Below are 17,762 nucleotides of genomic sequence, written 5' to 3'. Positions count from 1 at the left end.
CTCTGTGGCCTTTTTCTTGTCTTGAATTTTTCATAAAACATAGCATATTCTTAGCTGTTTTCTAAAATTTTTTTTTTTTTGCGGTACACGGGCCTCCCACTGTTGTGGCCTCTCCCGCTGTGGAGCACAGGCTCCGGACGCACAGGCTCAGCGGCCATGGCTCACGGGCCCAGCCGCTCCGCGGCATGTGGGATCTTCCCGGACCGGGGCACGAACCCATGTCCCCTGCATCGGCAGGCGTACTCTCAACCACTGCACCACCAGGGAAGCCCTCTAAAATATTTTTAAAGACTATTAAAATATGTGGCTATATCATAATTTATATAGCTAGTCCTCTAGGTTTGGATATTTGTTTGTTTCCAGCATAAAATTCATTGTGATGAATTTTATTCCATCAGATAGGACTTTCAGCATCCATGAATCATTAATAATGACTCTTCTATCCACAGAATCCAAGAGTTCTCCAGCTGAGACTGAGCTGCCCCCCTCCACACAGGTGAGCTCATGTTCTTGTCAAAGGGTCACCTAGTGTTAAGGGTTGTGGGCTGGCATCAGGCAGAAATTGGTTTAAATCCCAGCTCTGCCACTTACTAGAAACATGGCCATGGGCAACTTGCCTGTCCTTTTCACACCTCTGTAAAGCAGGGTAAGAGTAGTTCTCGTCCCGGGGATGTGGGCCATGGAAAGTGTGGAGCAGTGCCGACCTAGCTCACTGAGCTGCTCTGTGTCTGGTGCCTGCTGTTTCATCTCTGAACCTCTGGGCACCACTAACAGCTTAGCCAGTGACTCAGATTCAGTTTTTCTGAGCTCTTCCCCTGTGGACTCCTGGTGTCATAATTTTCTGGAAAGAGGATTACTTCTGAAGCTGCTCAACAAATCCTCGAGTAATCCAATTTCCCATCCAACTACAACTCCCCTCCTGGTCCTTAATTCCCTAAATGCTAAGCTGGGAGGCTCAGCCACTCCTGGAGCTGGACAGCACAGGGAAGGAGCCTAGGGTCCTGCACCTTGGCTATATTGGATGCAGGACTGTCCAGGCACCAGTGGAAGCAGCTCCAGGGTGAAGCCCATGCCTGTGGGGCTGGAGCGTGGAGGGAACTGACACTGAGAACTTGCCACGCCGTGCTAGGCTCTGAGCCTGGCGTTTGCTAACTCATTTCATCCTTAGGATAACCAACATTTGGGTGTCAGGATGGTTGTGCCTACAAGGGAGGAAAAGTGATGCCCACGTGGGTTAAGAAACTTGCCCAGGGTTACATAGCTAGTAAGTGGTCGATCCAAAGTTCTAGCCTGTGGTTTTCCTAGTAAGTGGTGGTATCCACACCCTGGGACCGGACCCGTAATACAACTGCTGCTTCGGGGTATCTATTGATTCTCCTCTGTGGAAGGTGCTGTGCCCTTAAGCTCCTGGTAGAGAGGCAGATGGGAAGAAATCCCCACCTTGAGTAGGCAAGCTGTTAGATACAAATAATAGTGCAAAAGTTGAGATTGACAGGTCAGAGATGGAGAGGTCCATGAGATAGAGAAAGGAATGCCTTGGGTGGATCAGGCAGGGGGTTAAGGAGGAGGAGGCACCTGAGCTGGGTCCTGCATGATGGTGAAATCTGCAGAAACAGGGTTACAGTCAGGAATGTCTCTTTTAGGTACCTACTACTAATGAAGATAATGAAAATATTTTCTCCAAAGATTCTGCAAATGCAACAAGCCTCCCAGGTAAGGACTGGATATTTTTGTATTTCTATGGCCTACGGGATGCAAAAGAACTTGTCTCTGCAGAAAGTCCTTTTGTTTTTGGAAATATTGGCAGAGGACCAGTCTGCTTAATGAAAAGGATCAATGCCAGAAATATTCTTTTTTGTTACTTTATACCTCCAAGTTTGATATTGTTAGCTATGATATAGTGAAGAGACCATAAGAAGGGTGGGATAAGTCAGTAAAATACTTCACAATTGGCCCAGAATACAAATGAATGTGCTACCAACAAAATTATTGGAGTCTGAAATGGAATACGCTTTGAGGAATGGAATAAATCTTTGCTTCGGAAACCCTTGATTTCAATGGTTCTGATTCCCTATACCTGTGAGACCAGGAAAACTTAGTAACATTCTCATCAAGAAAGATCCCAGCCAAAAAAAGAAAGAAAAAAGAAAGATCCCAGGTCCTGTGCTTTTTTACTATATGTATGGGACTCATGGGGTCCAGACTCTGGAGGCTCAGTAGCTGAGTAGATCCATCTGATGGCTCTTGGGCTTTCTGAGGAAGGCCTTGGCCTCCTTACCTTTACCTGGGCAGATTCCTGCCGCACCTGATGCTGGACGCCCATGCTCTGTCATCCTAGTTGCAAAGCCCTACCTAGTGCAGTGCACCTGGGGGGACCTACTAAACACCTGAGGCTAAGCTCTGCCTGCACAGCTGGGAACTCAGAGGGAATTGAACGCATCCCTGCTCTCCAGGAGACTACCATCCAGGGGGCAGGCTCTGGTAAAGAGTAAAGTAGTAACTAACAGAGAGCAGAGTGTGAGACTGGCCAAAAGAGAGCCATAGATAAAGCAAAGTGGGATTTAGAGACTTGAGAGAACATGTCCATTGGGGGAATCAGAGAAAGTTCATGGAGGAGGTGCCATTTGAAATGAGCCTTAAATGATATGGGTGGAATGGCAGGAGGTTGGGGCAGCAGTTCAGGGGCTGCTGTGGAGGAAGGACCTTGGAGTCTTCTCCATCTGCTCTCACTGATGATCTATCTCATTCAGCCCCATGTCTTTAAAGACCATCTAGGGGCTCATGACTCCCAAACTTCTAGCGTCATCTCTGACCTTTCCACTAAGATCCAGACTCGTGTATCCAACTGCCTAGGTGACGTGTCCACCTGGATACCTACTAAAAATCTCAAACTGAATGTGCCTAAAAGAGAATGCTTGATGCCTCCTCGCCTCTTCAACCCAAATCTGTTCTTATCCTTCTTCCTCATCTCAGGAACTGACACCACATCTTCTGGGTTGCTGGGGCCAGGGAATTAGACATGCTTCCTCTTCTATCCCTCATCCCATGTCCAGTCCCTCAGCAGGTCCTGCCAGTTGTATCTCGAGGCATGTCCAGGAGCTGACCACTTCTCACCTCCTCCACTGCCAACACCCGGTCCAGCCGCTGCTGTCTTTCCTCCTGTAGGAATTTAGGAGCTGTCTGCTGGTCTGCTGGCTTTTAGTCTTAATCACCAATAGACTCTTTTCCAGCCACCAGCCAGAATGATTCTTTTTTTTAAAAAATTTATTTATTTAATTTATTATTTATTTTTGGCTGCGTTGGGTCTTCATTGCTGCGCGCGGGCTTTCTCTAGTTGCGGTGAGTGGGGGCTACTCTTCGTTGCGGTGCGTGGGCTTCAGTAGTTGTGGCGCGCAGGCTTAGTTGCTCCGCGGCATGTGGGATCTTCCCGGACCAGAGCTCGAACCCATGTCCCCTGCATTGGCAGGCTGATTCTTAACCACTGTGCCACCAGGGAAGTTCCCAGAATGATTCTTAAAACACAAATCCAAGCTCTCCTTGGCTCAACACCATCTTCTCTCCTGGAGTAAAAGCCAAAGACCTAAGAAAGGCCCTAGTCTCCATGGGGTCAGGCCCCCAATCTTTAGACCTCGCCTCCTCCTTTCTCCCTCTCACTCGCTCTTCCACACATGCTCTACCTCATGGCCTTCGTGTCTGCTGCTTGCTCTGCCTTGGCCAGCCCCTTCATCCAGGCCTCTGCTCAAATGCCCCCTCCTCAGGGAGGCCTTTCCCCACCAGCCAATCTGACAGAACCCCCTGCTGTCACTCTTCCTTTCCTGTGCTTTGTTTTCCATCATTGCCCTTGTCACAGCTGACGTCATATTACATACGTATTTGTCTGTCTCCCTTGATTAGAATGTAAGATCCAGGAAGCCAGGAGCCTTTCTGTCATCCAATTCTCTGTATCCCCAAGGCTTAGAACAAAGCCTGGCACACGATAGACACTCAATAAATATTTGTTGAATTAATGAAGGAACAAATACAAAAGGTGATGAAATATTAGTAAACGAGTCAGCCAAGCATACATGAAATGGCTGTCTCTGCCAAGAGACGTAGGACATACTAGGAGAGACCTGTCCTTGTGGTCAGTGCCCACTACCAGCTGGGGCTCAAGGCAAAGCCTGCATCCACTGGGCACTCGAAGTGATGACTGGTAGGTGACATCTTCATCCGCACTGGGTACTGTTTGGGGCGGAAGGGCCTGAATCCCAAGCCCATGAGACTGCAAGTGTCTGTGTTGCCGGCAGGAGAGAGTGATGGTAGACAGATGTACTCTCTGTCTAGTCCAGAGTCTCTCTCTGGCAGCCATGGGAAGGAGCTTTCTGTAGGAGGACGTGGCTGCTTGTGAAGCTAGTTTTTTTCTTTCTTTTTTTTTTTTTTTTTGCGGTACGCGGGCCTCTCACTGTCGTGGCCTCTCCCGTTGCGGAGCGGCCCAGCGGCCATGGCTCACGGGCCCAGCCGCTCCGCGGCATGTGGGATCTTCCCAGACCGGGGCACGAACCCGCGTCCCCTGCATCGGCAGGCGGACTCTCAACCACTGCGCCACCAGGGGAGCCCGTAAAGCTAGTTTGTTCTTTTATTCATTCAATGAAATATTGGTGAGCCTGCTTCGTTCAAGGCACCACATGAGCCGTTGGGAGCAGTTGGGAAAAAGACACATGTGGTCCCGGCTTTCAGGGAGCTCAGACTGGAGGGGGTGGAGTAACCAGGAAGGGCACGTAGCCAGCTTGGAGCAGGGTCACTTCTCAAAGGAAATGACATCACCTCATGTGAGACTCAAAGGTCCAGGAGGAACTGGACAGCAAAGAGTTGCAGTGAAGGTGGACGAGCGTTCTGGGGGAGAAGAGGACATGTGGGAAGAGCTCTGGGGGAAGAGGGAACATGGCATGAGGAAGATGGAATGGAGTTCATATGGCTGGGGCTTGAGTACCAAGTGGGGAGACAGGCAAGAGGTGACACCCCACTGGGGAAAACTGCACCTGAACACTTGATTTAAAGCACCTGAGCCTCCGTGACATTTTCCTCGGTGGCGCTGCCGTCAATGAGGTCCCCCAAGCCTCTGTTTCTGGCACTCCCTCTGTGCCTTGTGGGGCAGGCTGAATGCCACTAGAAAAGCCACTTTGAAAGTGAGTGAGAGTCTGTGGCTGGCCGCAGGCGCTCAGAAGCTCTGAGCTTGAGGTGTATCTCTTGCTAAGTGGTGGAATCCTGGGGTCTGTCAGGTTGTGCTGGGGGTGACTCCTGTAGATGTGGCTTTGGCCAGAAAACTGGCAAGCTCGTCAAGTGGCCTGCCGCTTAACGCAGAGCTGTTTCCTCCTACGGGGTGAGGTTCTGCTGAGGTTTCGACAGCACCTGCTGAGTGGTTTTTTCCCCTTCTTTCCTCTGCTCCTCTCTTCCTCCTCCTCCTCTTCTTTCTCTTCCTTTTTTTTTTTTTTTTTTTTTTTCTAGTGCAAGATTCTACTTCGGTACCACTGCCCACCTTCCTGGTGGCTGGAGGAAGCCTGGCCTTCGGGACGCTCCTCTGTATTGGCATTGTCCTGAGGTGAGATGGGCCCGGGAGGTGGTCCTGTGGTGTTCTCATGTTTCTGATCTAGCTTTGCCAGGGCTAGGATGCTGGCAATGGGTTGCAGAGCCATGAATGGATTCAAGGTATATTTTAAAGGTAGAATTGACAAGATTTGATGACAGCTCAGAAGAGAAGAATGGAAGAGAGGGAGGAGTCAAGTCTGACCCTCAAGTTTCTGGCTTAAGCAATTGGGCAGATGGTGGGTGTCGTCCATGAAGAATGCAAAACACTGGAGGTAGAAAAACTGAGTGAAAAGCGACGATTACATGTTGGCGCCACTGGGGAAACTCCAAGTGAACAAGTTTTGGAGGTAATTCAGATCATTGGCAGCAGGCAGGTGGTAGTTGGGGCCACGGGAGAGGATGGGGCCAACAACGTAACCTGTGGAATACAATTGAAAAATTGTGTAGAGGAGGCGATGAGAAAGGGGCTGAGAAGGAGTGGCCTGACAGGGAGGAGAAGAAGCAGGAAAACCTGGCTGTGAACACCAGAGGGAGAAGTGTGTGTTAGACACTGAAGAAACCCCTTAGGCTCTGGGATTGCGGTACGAATATGACCCTCCCTCTCCTCCAAGAGCCACGTACTAAAATCAGTAAAATACCACGAGAGAAACACCACACCGGGGATATGTGCACAGGTAACTCTGAAGTGCCTGGCTAGACATTCTTGGGAATATTCCATGTCTCCAAATAAGCAGACCTAGTGGATCACCTTTAAATGCCCTGTCCTAGTGCCCTCGTCTGGTCATGGTGAGAAAACACCACAGGTGAGGGCTTGGTTGGCGCCCTGGTCACTGTAACGCCCATGCCCATTTCATCCGAATCTCTGTCTCCATTCGGTCATTGGTTTTGTCATTGGTTCCCAAGCTTGCAGAGAGATCACGTAACAGTGCTCCCAATGAATGGGCAATAAAGAAAACTTGCTATGTTCATGATTTTACTGTAGGAACTGGTAATTTTGCATATGCTGAAGCCCTAAAGGAAATCAGGCTGGGCTCTGACTTTGGATGGTGGTTCATTACAATAATATAAGTAGAGGAGAAACTTCACTGTGTTTTTCCTGTCTCTTCCCTTGTGTGTAACTTTCAAGGACTCTACCTGGTGGTTGTGAGAGGTGGTCTTTGAGGGTGCTTGGGAAGGAGGGGTAAGACCTTGGCAGAGAGCTTTTCCACATGTTACAGCTCATTGGATTCTCACAGTGACCCTGAAATAGCTCGCCCACCAAGGTGGTCTGTGTTGGAAGATGACAACTCAAGCTGTGTTCGGGTTGTTTTGCTTTGATTTTCCAATGAACTAGTGAGCATGCTGTCCAAAGGGTGTGCGGAAGATAAGGTTCCTCAAGAGTGGAGGTAACTCCTTGGAGGAACCAAGAACTCACTGTCTTTTACACCTTTGGGTCAGAGAGGGGCCATGGCAACTTTCCGAGGTCTTCCTGCTGCCTTCTAAGGGATCCCTTGCCTCACCTCAGACACATACTTCTGTGTTCTCTTTCTATTTCTATATCATTAGGGCTTCAAAAGGCCTTTCTTATAACCTACCACAGACCCTATAGAGTAAATATCGTGATTTCCACTTGACAGATGAGGAAATGAAAGCTGAAAGAGGTGGAGTGATTACAGCTAGTAAGGATAAGGCCAAGATTCAAACCCAAAGCTTGTGCTTTTTGGATACGGCCTTACGGGTCATTTAGTCAAACTCTTTAATTTTACAAATGAGAAAACAGCCCTGAAAGGTAAATGACTTGCCCAAGGACACACAACTTATTAATTAGCAGAGACAGGCCTAGAACTTGTGTCCTGAGAGTCCCTGCCCACTGCACCAGCCTGCTGTCAGCTAAGAGGTGGGCCCAGTTGGTCCTATCAGTCCAGTGTTGGCCAGTGGCCCCACAAACAAGCAGCGCCATCTTGGTGTGCTGTTAACCCCTAAGAGAGAAGCGTTAGGCTGGGAATTGGCCACAGCGCTCATCACAGACTTAGTTTGCTAATGTGCTGATGGTGTTTGTATACTGGCTGGTTGCTACACAACCAGAGTCCCCGAAGGCACAGTGCCTTGTGCAGAGAACATATCAGTAATTTATTTCCTAGCCTGGTGAGTTTCCATTTTCTCTCATATAAGGCAAATTTATTTGGAAAGAGGCCAGTTATTTCAAGTAATGAAAAACTCCTACTCTCAAAGTCCCCCGTGTCAAGACAAGAGTATAAATGTAGAGATGATGTGGGAGCCTGGGGTGCCAAAATGGTTGGGCCACTGTACAGTTGGGGTGGCCAGATTACAGTGGACAGAATGAGAGGCAGGTGGAGGAAGTAAAGCCCACCCACCTGTGACACCATCTTTTTATTTTTAGTACATTTAGTTTGTGTCTCAAGCAAAGCATAGTATTTTCCTAAATATTTTTCCAGCAACATCAGTGACAATTTTTTAAAATTTAAGTGTGCTGTTGAAGAAGGTGTGCCATCTTCTTAAGTGGATGTTATAACTTACAGGGGCCAATTCTCCCCACCCTACTTCCTGTGCCCCACTGCTTCTCTCTCTTTATTTTATGCTATCAGGCACTGAGAAAATAGGATTCTCATAGCAGAGAATTACTTTTCTGCACATTTATCTAGAATGGCTAACGCTATTAGGTGAGGACTTCCTATATGTATGTCTATGATTTAAATCATTTTGTATTGAATGTATTGTCTCATTTCAATTTTTTTTCTTGGCCGCATCACGGGGCATGCGGGATCTCAGTTCTGTGCCCCCTGCAGTGGAAGCGCAGAGTCTTAACCACTGGACCGCCAGGGAAGTCCCTCATTTCAATATTTTAAAATCACACTCTTCCACTTCTATGGTTAAGGGATATTATAAGTGTTTTTTTTTTTTCTTTTTTTGCGGTACGCGGCCCTCTCACTGTTGTGGCCTCTCCCATTGTGGAGCACAGGCTCTGGACACGCAGGCTCAGCGGCCATGGCTCACGGGACCAGCCACTCCACGGCATGTGGGATCTTCCTGGACCGGGGCACGAACCCCTGTCCCCTGCATCGGTAGGCGGACTCTCAACCACTGTGCCACCAGGGAAGCCCTATAAGTGTTTTTTAAAAATTTCTTTTAGCTGCAGAACCTTTTCTTTAAGCAAAACATTACGAAGCCCAAGTATGTAAAATAGGTAAAAGGTGGCGGCTGAGGTGCAAATGAAGTCTGACAGCTCAGCTCTTTGTTCCTTCTACCCGCCCTGCACCCTCTCCAGCCCCCAAGCCCTGCTCAGACCCATGCCCAGGGCAGGGCAGTGCCAAATGTGGATATACCCCAGGCCCTGGGGTTTCAAAGGCCCCTCTGAGCTTAGTGATTTGCCAAAAAATCTCATTTACTCCTCAAAATTTTTCAAAAGAAGGAAAGCTCATCTTTCTCAGTTACCCATCCAATTGCTTTGGAAAAAAACTGAGGACAGAGACTGCTTTCCATATTGGTTAGGTAACATCAATAGAGACTTAAAAAAAATTGTGATACATGATTGCTAAAAATTGGTAATTTGCTAAATACTGACAAATAGGAAGAAGGGAGAAAAATGACACATTATGCAAAGACAGCCACCGTTAATTTTTAAAATGTAAATGTGATCGAAGGCTAACAAACATAAGAAAGTGCAGATGTCATAAGTGTACAGTGCCATGAATTTCCACAAAGTGAAGATACCCGTGCAATTGACACCCAGCTCATGAACACTTTATATTTAGATGAATTTCCTCTGAGTCTTTTTCCTCTGCATAGTTTCTTGTTTGTTTTTATGTAGCCATGATTATTCTGTCTCTACAGCTCTGAATCCTGCCTTTTAAATTTAGTACCAGTTATATAACATAAGCACTTCTTCCCATTGTTACAAATTCTTTGTAAACCTCACTTTCATCACTCCTCCATTAGGTGGCTATAATACCCAAGATCACTTAACCAACCTCCTATTGGGCATTTGGGTTGTTGTTTTGCTTTTGTAAATAACACTGTGTTGAACATCTTTGTGCATAAAGCTTTTTCCATAGCTATGCTCTTTCCTGAGGGTATATTCCCAGAAGTGGAATTCTTGGGTCAGAGGATCTGAATATTTTGAAATCCAGAGCATAATGACTCTATCCTCAGTTCTCTCATGAGGGAGAAGGATTCCACCCAGGGACCCAGCGTAGCTCCAGTAAGCACCCCTGCTGTGTTCCCTTCCTGTGCAGTGCCTGAATGGCGAGGCCTAAGTCACATTCTGCAGATTGTTTATTCCATTTGGATAACAGGCTAAGAGCCAATGGCAGATTTGGAGCCAACTATCAATTATTTATCATAACAAGGACAGGAGTAGCCTGTCGATATAAAAAGAAACCTAAGGAAAATCCCCAAACCTTGTTTTTGACATTGGTTTCCCCTCTTCCCTCCCAGCCCTTCCTGGAGTAGCTGACATTTGGTAGAACTGAGGGAGACCACCTTGCTCCCACTTTGAGGTCAGTGGGCAATAAGTTAATAGGCGACAAAGTGGGAAGCAGGAGGGGGAGAAGAGCTGCCCCACCCGACAGAAGGGCCCCTTCAGGGAGGAGACCTGACTGTACCTTTGAAGATTGCTATCACCATCTCATCTTTCTTTGGGCTGTCAAGTGACTTTTCTCAGTTACTGAGCCCTGGCTTTGGGCCCAGAATGGAGCAGGGTGAACGAAGCTATGATCAGAGAGATGTCTATCTCCTTCCTGTTTAACATTGACTTTCCTGTCAGATGAGTCACTTGTGCCCAAGTGGTGCCCACGGCCGAGTCTGTGAGAACGTGCCAGCATGGTGTGAGGGGACCCAGAGGTGTAAGGAGAATTGGGGACGCCGGGAATATTGGAAGCAAGAGGAGCAGGAAGACTGCTGAGGGAGCAGTACAGCCTTTTCCCTGCCATTAAAGGCAGCTGCCAATTCTCTACCTCTAGCCAGTGTTAATTTGACTGAGGGGCCCCTCTGGGTAGCCTCTGGAGCAGGACAAACTAAATTCCTGGTGCTATAAAGGGGCACTCAAAGCCACACTCTCAAAGCCTCAGTTTCCCCATTGGTAAACTGGACCCACAACACATACCTATTCCCTTGGGGTATTTTATTTATTTATTTATTTTTGGCTGCGTTGGTCTTCGTTGCTGTGCGCGGGCTTTCTCTAGTTGCAGCGAGCAGGGACTACTCTTTGATGCGGTGCGCAGGCTTGTCACTGTGGTGGCTTCTCTTGTTGCGGAGCACGGGCTCTAGGCATGTGGACTTCAGTATTTGTGGCACGTGGGCTCAGTAGTTGTGGCTTGCGGGCTGTAGAGCGCAGGCTCAGTAGTTGTGGCACACAGGCTTAGTTGCTCCACGGTATGTGGGATCTACCTGGACCAGGGCTTGAACCCGTGTCCCCTGCATTGGCAGGTGGATTCTTAACCACTGCACCACCAGGGAAGCCCTCTTGGGATATTTTTGATGACTCTTCAGAGGATTGTGTAACTCCTGGTAACAATAAACAGCCAATGAATAAATAGTTATCACTTCTTGGAGCTGAAACCCAGGAGTGCCAGGCCACCAGGGCTGCCAGCTGTTGGTGTTTTTCTTGCGGGTTTATCACAGAGGGAACTCAACATTTGCGTGGTTTGTCTTTGTGTGTCTGTGTGAAGGTTCAAGAAGACGGGGAAGCTGCAGGCTCTGAAAGAAGGCAAGACGAGCGTGCACCCACCGTATTCTTTGGGACAGCTGGTCCCTGAGAGGCCCAAGCCCACCCCAGTGCTTGTGCCCCTCATCTCCCCGCCGGTGTCCCCCAGCAGCCTTGGGTCTGACAACACCTCGAGGACTAGCCGACCAGATGCCAGTGGCCCTCAGAGACCTTATGACGTCAGCAACAGAGACTACTTCTTCCCCAGATAGCTGGCTGGCCGGGTGGCACCTGGCAGCCTGCGGTGTCAGGCCCCCTGGACTGTGTGGATGCTGAAGCACAAACTGGCTTAGCGAAAGACGCTCCTCGCTGCCATGCCAGCTCATCTCGGGTGCTCGGGGCCTCTGGCTTTGCCTCTACAGAAGGGCCTCGCAGAAAGTTCTGTGCTGGGTGAAAAAACGGTTTGCTGCGCCTGTTCAGAAGGAAGAGGTGGTTGAGTTTTTGAACCACTCTTCCCCCAGTGCCCTGCTTACAGGGCTTAGAGTGAACTCAGGCCCCCGTGAAGAGAGGGGTGTCAAGACTCTACCGGACACGCAGGTGGGCAGAGCCGGGTGGCTGCACAGACCTCAGACTCCCCCCTGGGCTTGGTGTGGACAAGTTGCTGGCCGCCCGCGCACCCCGACCCACCTCCAGGAGCTGCACCCTCAGGCGGGTGGGATGAATGTCCAGCCAAAGACTCCCTGAGTCGCTTATCTCTTGGCCCACCGCACAGTTTCCTCTTCTAAGCTTCTTGAAGCCCAAGTGCCTTCTCACTTCAGTTTTTCTAGGCCTGAGATTGGCTTTTCTTAAACCACCGTGGCTGGGGGAAAAGTCTCACCTGCTTTTCTTCACTGAACAGCTGAGAGGGGGGTGATTGTATCTCAGGGCCTGATGGTTTGAAATGGGATTATAATCAGTTCCTCGTTAGCATTTTCCTAAATGTGAATGATAGTCCTAGGCGCTTGCTGAATCCAGAGGCAGCGGCACCGGCTCCATGTCCCTTTTTGGATCCCAGGACTTCAGGAAAGAAGCCCTGGGGAAGGAGGGGAGTGGTGGGGACAGGGTCTGTCTCCATGCTTGTCTGTCATAGCATTGCGGAGGGGGACAGCGGCCTCTGCAAACCACCATTCTCCATTCTCCCCCTCCCCTGGCCCTCCAAAATAAGAACTGGCATTAGGGAGGGCTTCTGCCAGTGGTGAAATCAAAGCTGCCTTATTCCAGCTTTGTTTATTTTAGTTTCAGCTGAGCCTGACTAACCAGGGAAGGTAATATTTATGCAAAAAGACAAAAGAACCCGGCAAGAATGGATTTTAATTTGGTCTTTAAAAAAACTGCTGACTATTTTATCTTCAGAGGGTGGAAGATCCAGTATTAGCTGAGTGTCAGTATAGAAATAATGGGGGAAAAGCACAATAGCTTTGTTTAGCACAAAACTGAGTCAAGTGGAAAAGGAGGAGAAAAGGAGATTTTGCCCTATTAGAGAAGAGACTCTGGTTTCATTCTAAATTTTGTTTTTGCCTTAAAAAGTGAAAAAAAAAAGTCTGCCTCTTCTCTAATTTAGCGGAAAAGCAGCTTGTTACTACTCCCCCAGGCGGCTGAGAAGGAAACGGTGTCCAGCTCCGTGTCACAGTGCTGGGAAGCAAGCCTCCCACGATTACCCAGCAGGTCAGCTGAAAATCCCCACCCCTGAAAGCCATGAGCCCTTGGGTATCAGAGGAGGATCATTAAAAAAAAACAACAACCCTAAACTTGGTGCCTTCCTCTCTTTAGTTAGTTCCTTGAATGTGATTCAGTTCAGCTGGTATTGAAGCACCGAGTAAATGTCTAGCCGTGACACTGCAGTAACCACTTCAGTTTACTTTTCTGTCTGGGCTTTGAAAATTCAGTGATGTTAGTGGTTACCCAAACAAGCACCCTCAAGTATTCTGGGATGTCCCAGAATGAAGCTGTGATTAAAATCAGTCGTGTAACCACCACTAAAAATTTACCAGACCACAAAACTTTTCTAGTAGTCTCCCCTTTTAGAAAAATAACCACCAGCACCAGATAGGTGGGGAAAGGATGGAAATGACCGTGTTTTATTTACCGTTTGCCAGGTTCAAACTGTTAGGATGTTGGACTACGCAGTGATTTTCATTGCTGGCTTTGGCTGTAAATTTCAGACCCTGTTGCTGCTTCTGGCAACTGATCTTAACTTGACAAAAGTGAGGCAGGTGGTTTTGTTTTGTTTTGTTTTTCTCTAAATTTTCCTTGACTGAGAACAGCAAAAATGCTGTTAAAGGGAAATATAAAAAATGAGAATCTGCACGAGATAGGGTGATTCTGTGCCCACGGTTCTTTAACTCTTGACAAAGTTTTACCCACGTGTAATATTACCAGAGCCAGGCAGAGCGGTGCTAGTGGAAGATGTGAAATCCAGATAGCTCATGATTGCTGAGAGCTAGGCAGCTTTGATCTCCAAATTGTTATTGCTTTCATTATTATTGGAACGGAACTGCGTTTTTTTTTAATTGAAGAGGGTTTTTTTCCCTTTTTTTTTTTATAAGCTAGTATAGATGAAGGAAAAATATTTGTCTTCTCTGGGTCGTAGGCCTTGCTCAGTGTACACAGGTATACACCCTAAGCTTTCTCTGTCCTTGAATCTGTGGTCAGTGAATGTGTGTTTCAATCCACAGGTCATCCTTACCTGTGTTTCTGCAGCACGCGTGCTGCCTTTTATCCTCAACAGTGATGCTACTCACCGAATATCTGTAGCCATCTGCTACACAGCCAGATGTGAAATGTTATTAGCACAGCGACAATTTTTGTTAAAGATGGGCAACTTATCCTGCTGGGTGGGAAAAGTTGAAAATATGCTAGATCAAGGTCTCAATTAAAGTGGTCATTAATTTTTGTAGCATTAATAAAAAAAAAAAGGTCAAGGAGGTATAGCATTGAATGTGTCAACAAAGCCCTTGGTGACTCTGAGAGCTCTTTGCCCTGAGGGAGCCTGGCCCTTGCAGTTTGTTGGCTAGGCTCTTGGCTCACCCCGAGTGTCCGCCATTTCCCAGCTGCCCCCAAGGGAAGGAAACACCGTTACGAGGGGTGGAATCTGATGCTGGAATGGATTGGGAGCCCAGCTGGTGGTGGACAGAGCTGAGCAGGGCAGGCTGGGAGTGGTCATGGTTTGTGGGTTTCATGCAGAATGTTCAGGAATGTCTTGGCTGGCTGCTTTAGTGCTGAGCTGTATCGCTTCATCAAAGGCACTTAAGATTGACCCAGTCGGGGAGGAGTTGGTGAGAAATTTATCTTAATTTGGAGAAGCAGGGGCAACTGGTGGTCCTTGGGAGCAGGAGCCTGGATCCCAGCCTTCCATGCAGCAGTTGGCAGTGAGGCTGTTGCTGAAAGGGAGCCCAGCTGGCTCAGCTTCTGTGCCAGACACTCCTGAGCATCCCCGAAAGGTCCTTCCAGCATCGTGTCCTTGGTGTAGCCTGGCCCCAGCGCCAGTGAGTTTCTATGGCAACCTTAATGATTATTAAGGAACATTGTCAGTTGTATGAACATATGCTCAAATGCAGATCTACTTCAGAAGGAAAGGATTGGAACAGCATGTAGCAAGGCTGTTAATTAATAGAGAAACCGTATTTGGATGGAGATCACACATCCGTTAAATAGAATACCTCAACTTTACATTGTTTTTTTCTGGAGAGAAATAATAGTTTTAAGTTTTTGTTTTTATTTTTTTACTTAATTATCTGAAAGCAAATACCAAAGGCTGATGACGTCTGTATATGGGGCAAAGGGTCAGTATGATGTTTTTCAATGTCTTCTCTTTTTACCAGCTACGTTGCTTTTAAAGTGAAAATTGTAAATGTTTGAAATAAATAAGTTCTAAAACTATGCTTGAGAGGTCATTTATGCTTTGGCACCTGGGTCATTTCAAGGAAAGACTTGAATGATTATGGGGGAAAGGGGTAAGGAAAGATGGGTTTAAAATGAAGGAGGACCATTTTGGGGTGAGCTTCTCCTTAATGCAGGATTAAGTTACCTCTGGGAAAAAAATCAGGTACGTTTAAGAAATAAGTAGCAATCTCTCAAAGACTTTAATGATGAAAGTATTTCCCCAAATGAGCCCGGGGTTTCTGGAAGGGGCGTGGTTGCTTCTGCCACGTTTACATCACTATCGGGCGATGAACCTGTGGGGAAGGAAAAGGAAGGGCCATTATTCATCAGAAGGCTGTTTACTGGACAGGCGCGTTAACGGAATCACAAAGGCAACCTTGTACTTCTTGATCATCAGATAGGCTGCATCTGTCCCCTATTGAAAAGGGTCCTCAATAGGAAAAACTTGGGACACAGCCATCCCATATCTTCCAAACAGAGGAAAGTCATCGTGTGGATGCTCTGTGGATAAGAGTTGCTGTGTAAACAGTTCAGGGCTGGGGAGGAGGAAACTGCATGGAAACCTGGAAATTGTGTAACTCAGACCAAAAGCTGAAGTGTGAGGCCCTGCTGTGTGACCCCCCCCCCCCCCGGCCGCCTGGGCAATCAGAGGAAAGCCTCACGACCACACCTACAGGGCCCATCGACTCCTTGAGGATGCCACTGTCTCATTTAAGGTTGGTCCCTGTCTTGCAGAAAGTGACACAGGAAACAGATGTCCCTATGGTGGCTTGGCTGTGTGGGCCCCACGGAGGGTGCAGGAGTGGGGGTAAGGGGCAGGAAATGGGAGAGGGTGCCTCCCTCTTCTCCATGGTGTCACTGTTAGGATGACATGCTTACGATGCTCTTTCCAGAAGAATTTGGGGGAGCAGATGGTGAATCTTGTAGAGGATGGCAAGGAACACTCAGTTCCTGGAACAGCCACTAAGGAAAGGGTTTTCCTTATTTATTAATGCATAAGGAGACCAAACCTTTCTCCATGTCTGTGAGAAGCACAGGCCAGCGGCAGGGAACTGTGTGCCTTCCTGCAGTTGAAGGGCCTTAAACTGGTCCATGCAGTGTTCAAGGGCTGGGCTGGGGGCACAGCAGCCCCTCCGGCAGAGTGGTGACCAGGTGGGCTGCCTGAGTGGCCTGTCGCTTTAAACAATCCTGAGCATGAGAGCGAGCCCTGCACTATGCTTCAAATACTGCCAACCCCTCCTTTCTCTGTGAAAGTTCTGTCTTCTTGCTGACGTGTGTTACTTAAAAACAACAGAACAACCTCAGCCACGTCTTATTTCATACCAGCAGTTTTCCGTGACCATCCAAAACATGAATACAATGAAGTTTTTCAGTAAAATCTGGAAACACTCATACTATGGGAATATGCAATATTCAGTTAGGATATTTCTTCTAAGGTAACTTCAAGTTGCTTAGTAAAGCTGCCCAATGTCCACAAAGAAAATAGCCTACTATTTTCTTTCTTTAAAATTTATTTTATTGAAGTATAGTTGATTTACAACGTTGTGTTAATTTCTACTGTAGAGCAAAGTGATTTAGTTATACATATATACATTCTTTCTCATATTATTTTCCATTATGGGTTATCACAGGGCATTGAATACAGCTCCCTGTGCTATACAGTAGGACCTTGTTGTTTACCCATTCTATATAGTTTGCATCTGGGAATTCCCTGGCGGTCCAGCGGTTGGGACTTGGTGCTTTCACTGCTGTGGGCCCAGGTGCGATCCCTGGTTGGGGAACTAAGATCCGACAAGCCATGCTGCACGGCCAAAAAAAAAAAAAAAATTTGCATCTTCTTATCCCAAACTCCCAATCCTTCCCTCCCCCACCCCTACCCCCTTGGCAACCACAAGTCCATTGTAATATTTCATTATGATGTTTTAAAGAATGAAATTTACTGGGAGGACAGTTGAATTCTATTTTGGTTTTTAAATGCCTGTGCTGCACAATGGGGGTTTTGCAATGATGAATGGTGTAAGTGGGACATTCTGGAGTCTGTGCCCAACCATAGACGAAGAGAGGAGGGAAAGGTAGAGGAGGCCAGCGTGGGCACACCCGCTTGTGTGGGCAGCATGTTTGCCCTGCAGAGCGCAGGTATACACGGGTGTACACTGGAGTCACCACAACCGAGCAGGGATTCCAGATCAGTCTGATGTGGACTGAGATGCTTCTGAGGAAGGGGGTGGTAATGGACCCTGAGGGTGACTGTGGACCGTGATTGTTTCTATGATGAGGTGGGTGTTCTGGGGCCTCGGACTTCAGGCCTTGGCGAACTTCAGTGGATCATGTCCATGGATGGGTCCAGGGATTAGAGGCAGCCCAGGCTCCACCCCCAGGCCCTCTGAACCACAAAAGTGGGTGTCTGTTTACATGAGTGTAAGGTCCTCAGTTTCTCCTGCTGTGCAGCCAGCTCTGACGGTCTCTGTGCTGGAGACCACAGGGCAGGAGGTGAGATTCTATAGCAACATGTTACTGTGGGTACTAATTGGGTAACAAAATCTGTGGACAGCAAAGAGCTACACCACCGGCCCTACTGGTTACCTAGAAGGCCACCATCCCCTTTTGGTCAAGGTGGTCTATTAAAATTAGCTAA

General features: G+C 47.8%; 2 protein-coding genes across 2 annotated transcripts in view; one reads left to right on the top strand and one right to left on the bottom strand.

The window, feature by feature from the left end:
- Window positions 1-12,509, top strand: part of IL6R (interleukin 6 receptor) — a 47,715-nt gene extending 35,206 nt beyond the window's left edge. Inside the window, exons 7-10 of the mRNA XM_029230676.1 lie at window positions 450-496; window positions 1,644-1,713; window positions 5,485-5,578; window positions 11,232-12,509. Of these exons, the coding sequence (XP_029086509.1) occupies window positions 450-496; window positions 1,644-1,713; window positions 5,485-5,578; window positions 11,232-11,478 (458 nt within the window). The 3' untranslated portion in view covers window positions 11,479-12,509. The remainder of the gene's footprint in view (window positions 1-449; window positions 497-1,643; window positions 1,714-5,484; window positions 5,579-11,231) is intronic.
- A 1,274-nt stretch (window positions 12,510-13,783) lies between these two features.
- SHE (Src homology 2 domain containing E) overlaps window positions 13,784-17,762 on the bottom strand; it is a 30,677-nt gene continuing 26,698 nt past the window's right edge. The window contains exon 6 of the mRNA XM_029230672.1: window positions 13,784-15,420. Within this exon, the coding sequence (XP_029086505.1) occupies window positions 15,405-15,420 (16 nt within the window). The 3' untranslated portion in view covers window positions 13,784-15,404. The remainder of the gene's footprint in view (window positions 15,421-17,762) is intronic.

This window comes from Monodon monoceros, unplaced genomic scaffold (assembly GCF_005190385.1).
Source record: "Monodon monoceros isolate NGI ecotype Baffin Bay Population unplaced genomic scaffold, NGI_Narwhal_1 Super_Scaffold_18, whole genome shotgun sequence".
NCBI lineage: Eukaryota > Metazoa > Chordata > Mammalia > Artiodactyla > Monodontidae > Monodon > Monodon monoceros.
This window is presented reverse-complemented; position numbering and strand designations above follow the sequence as displayed.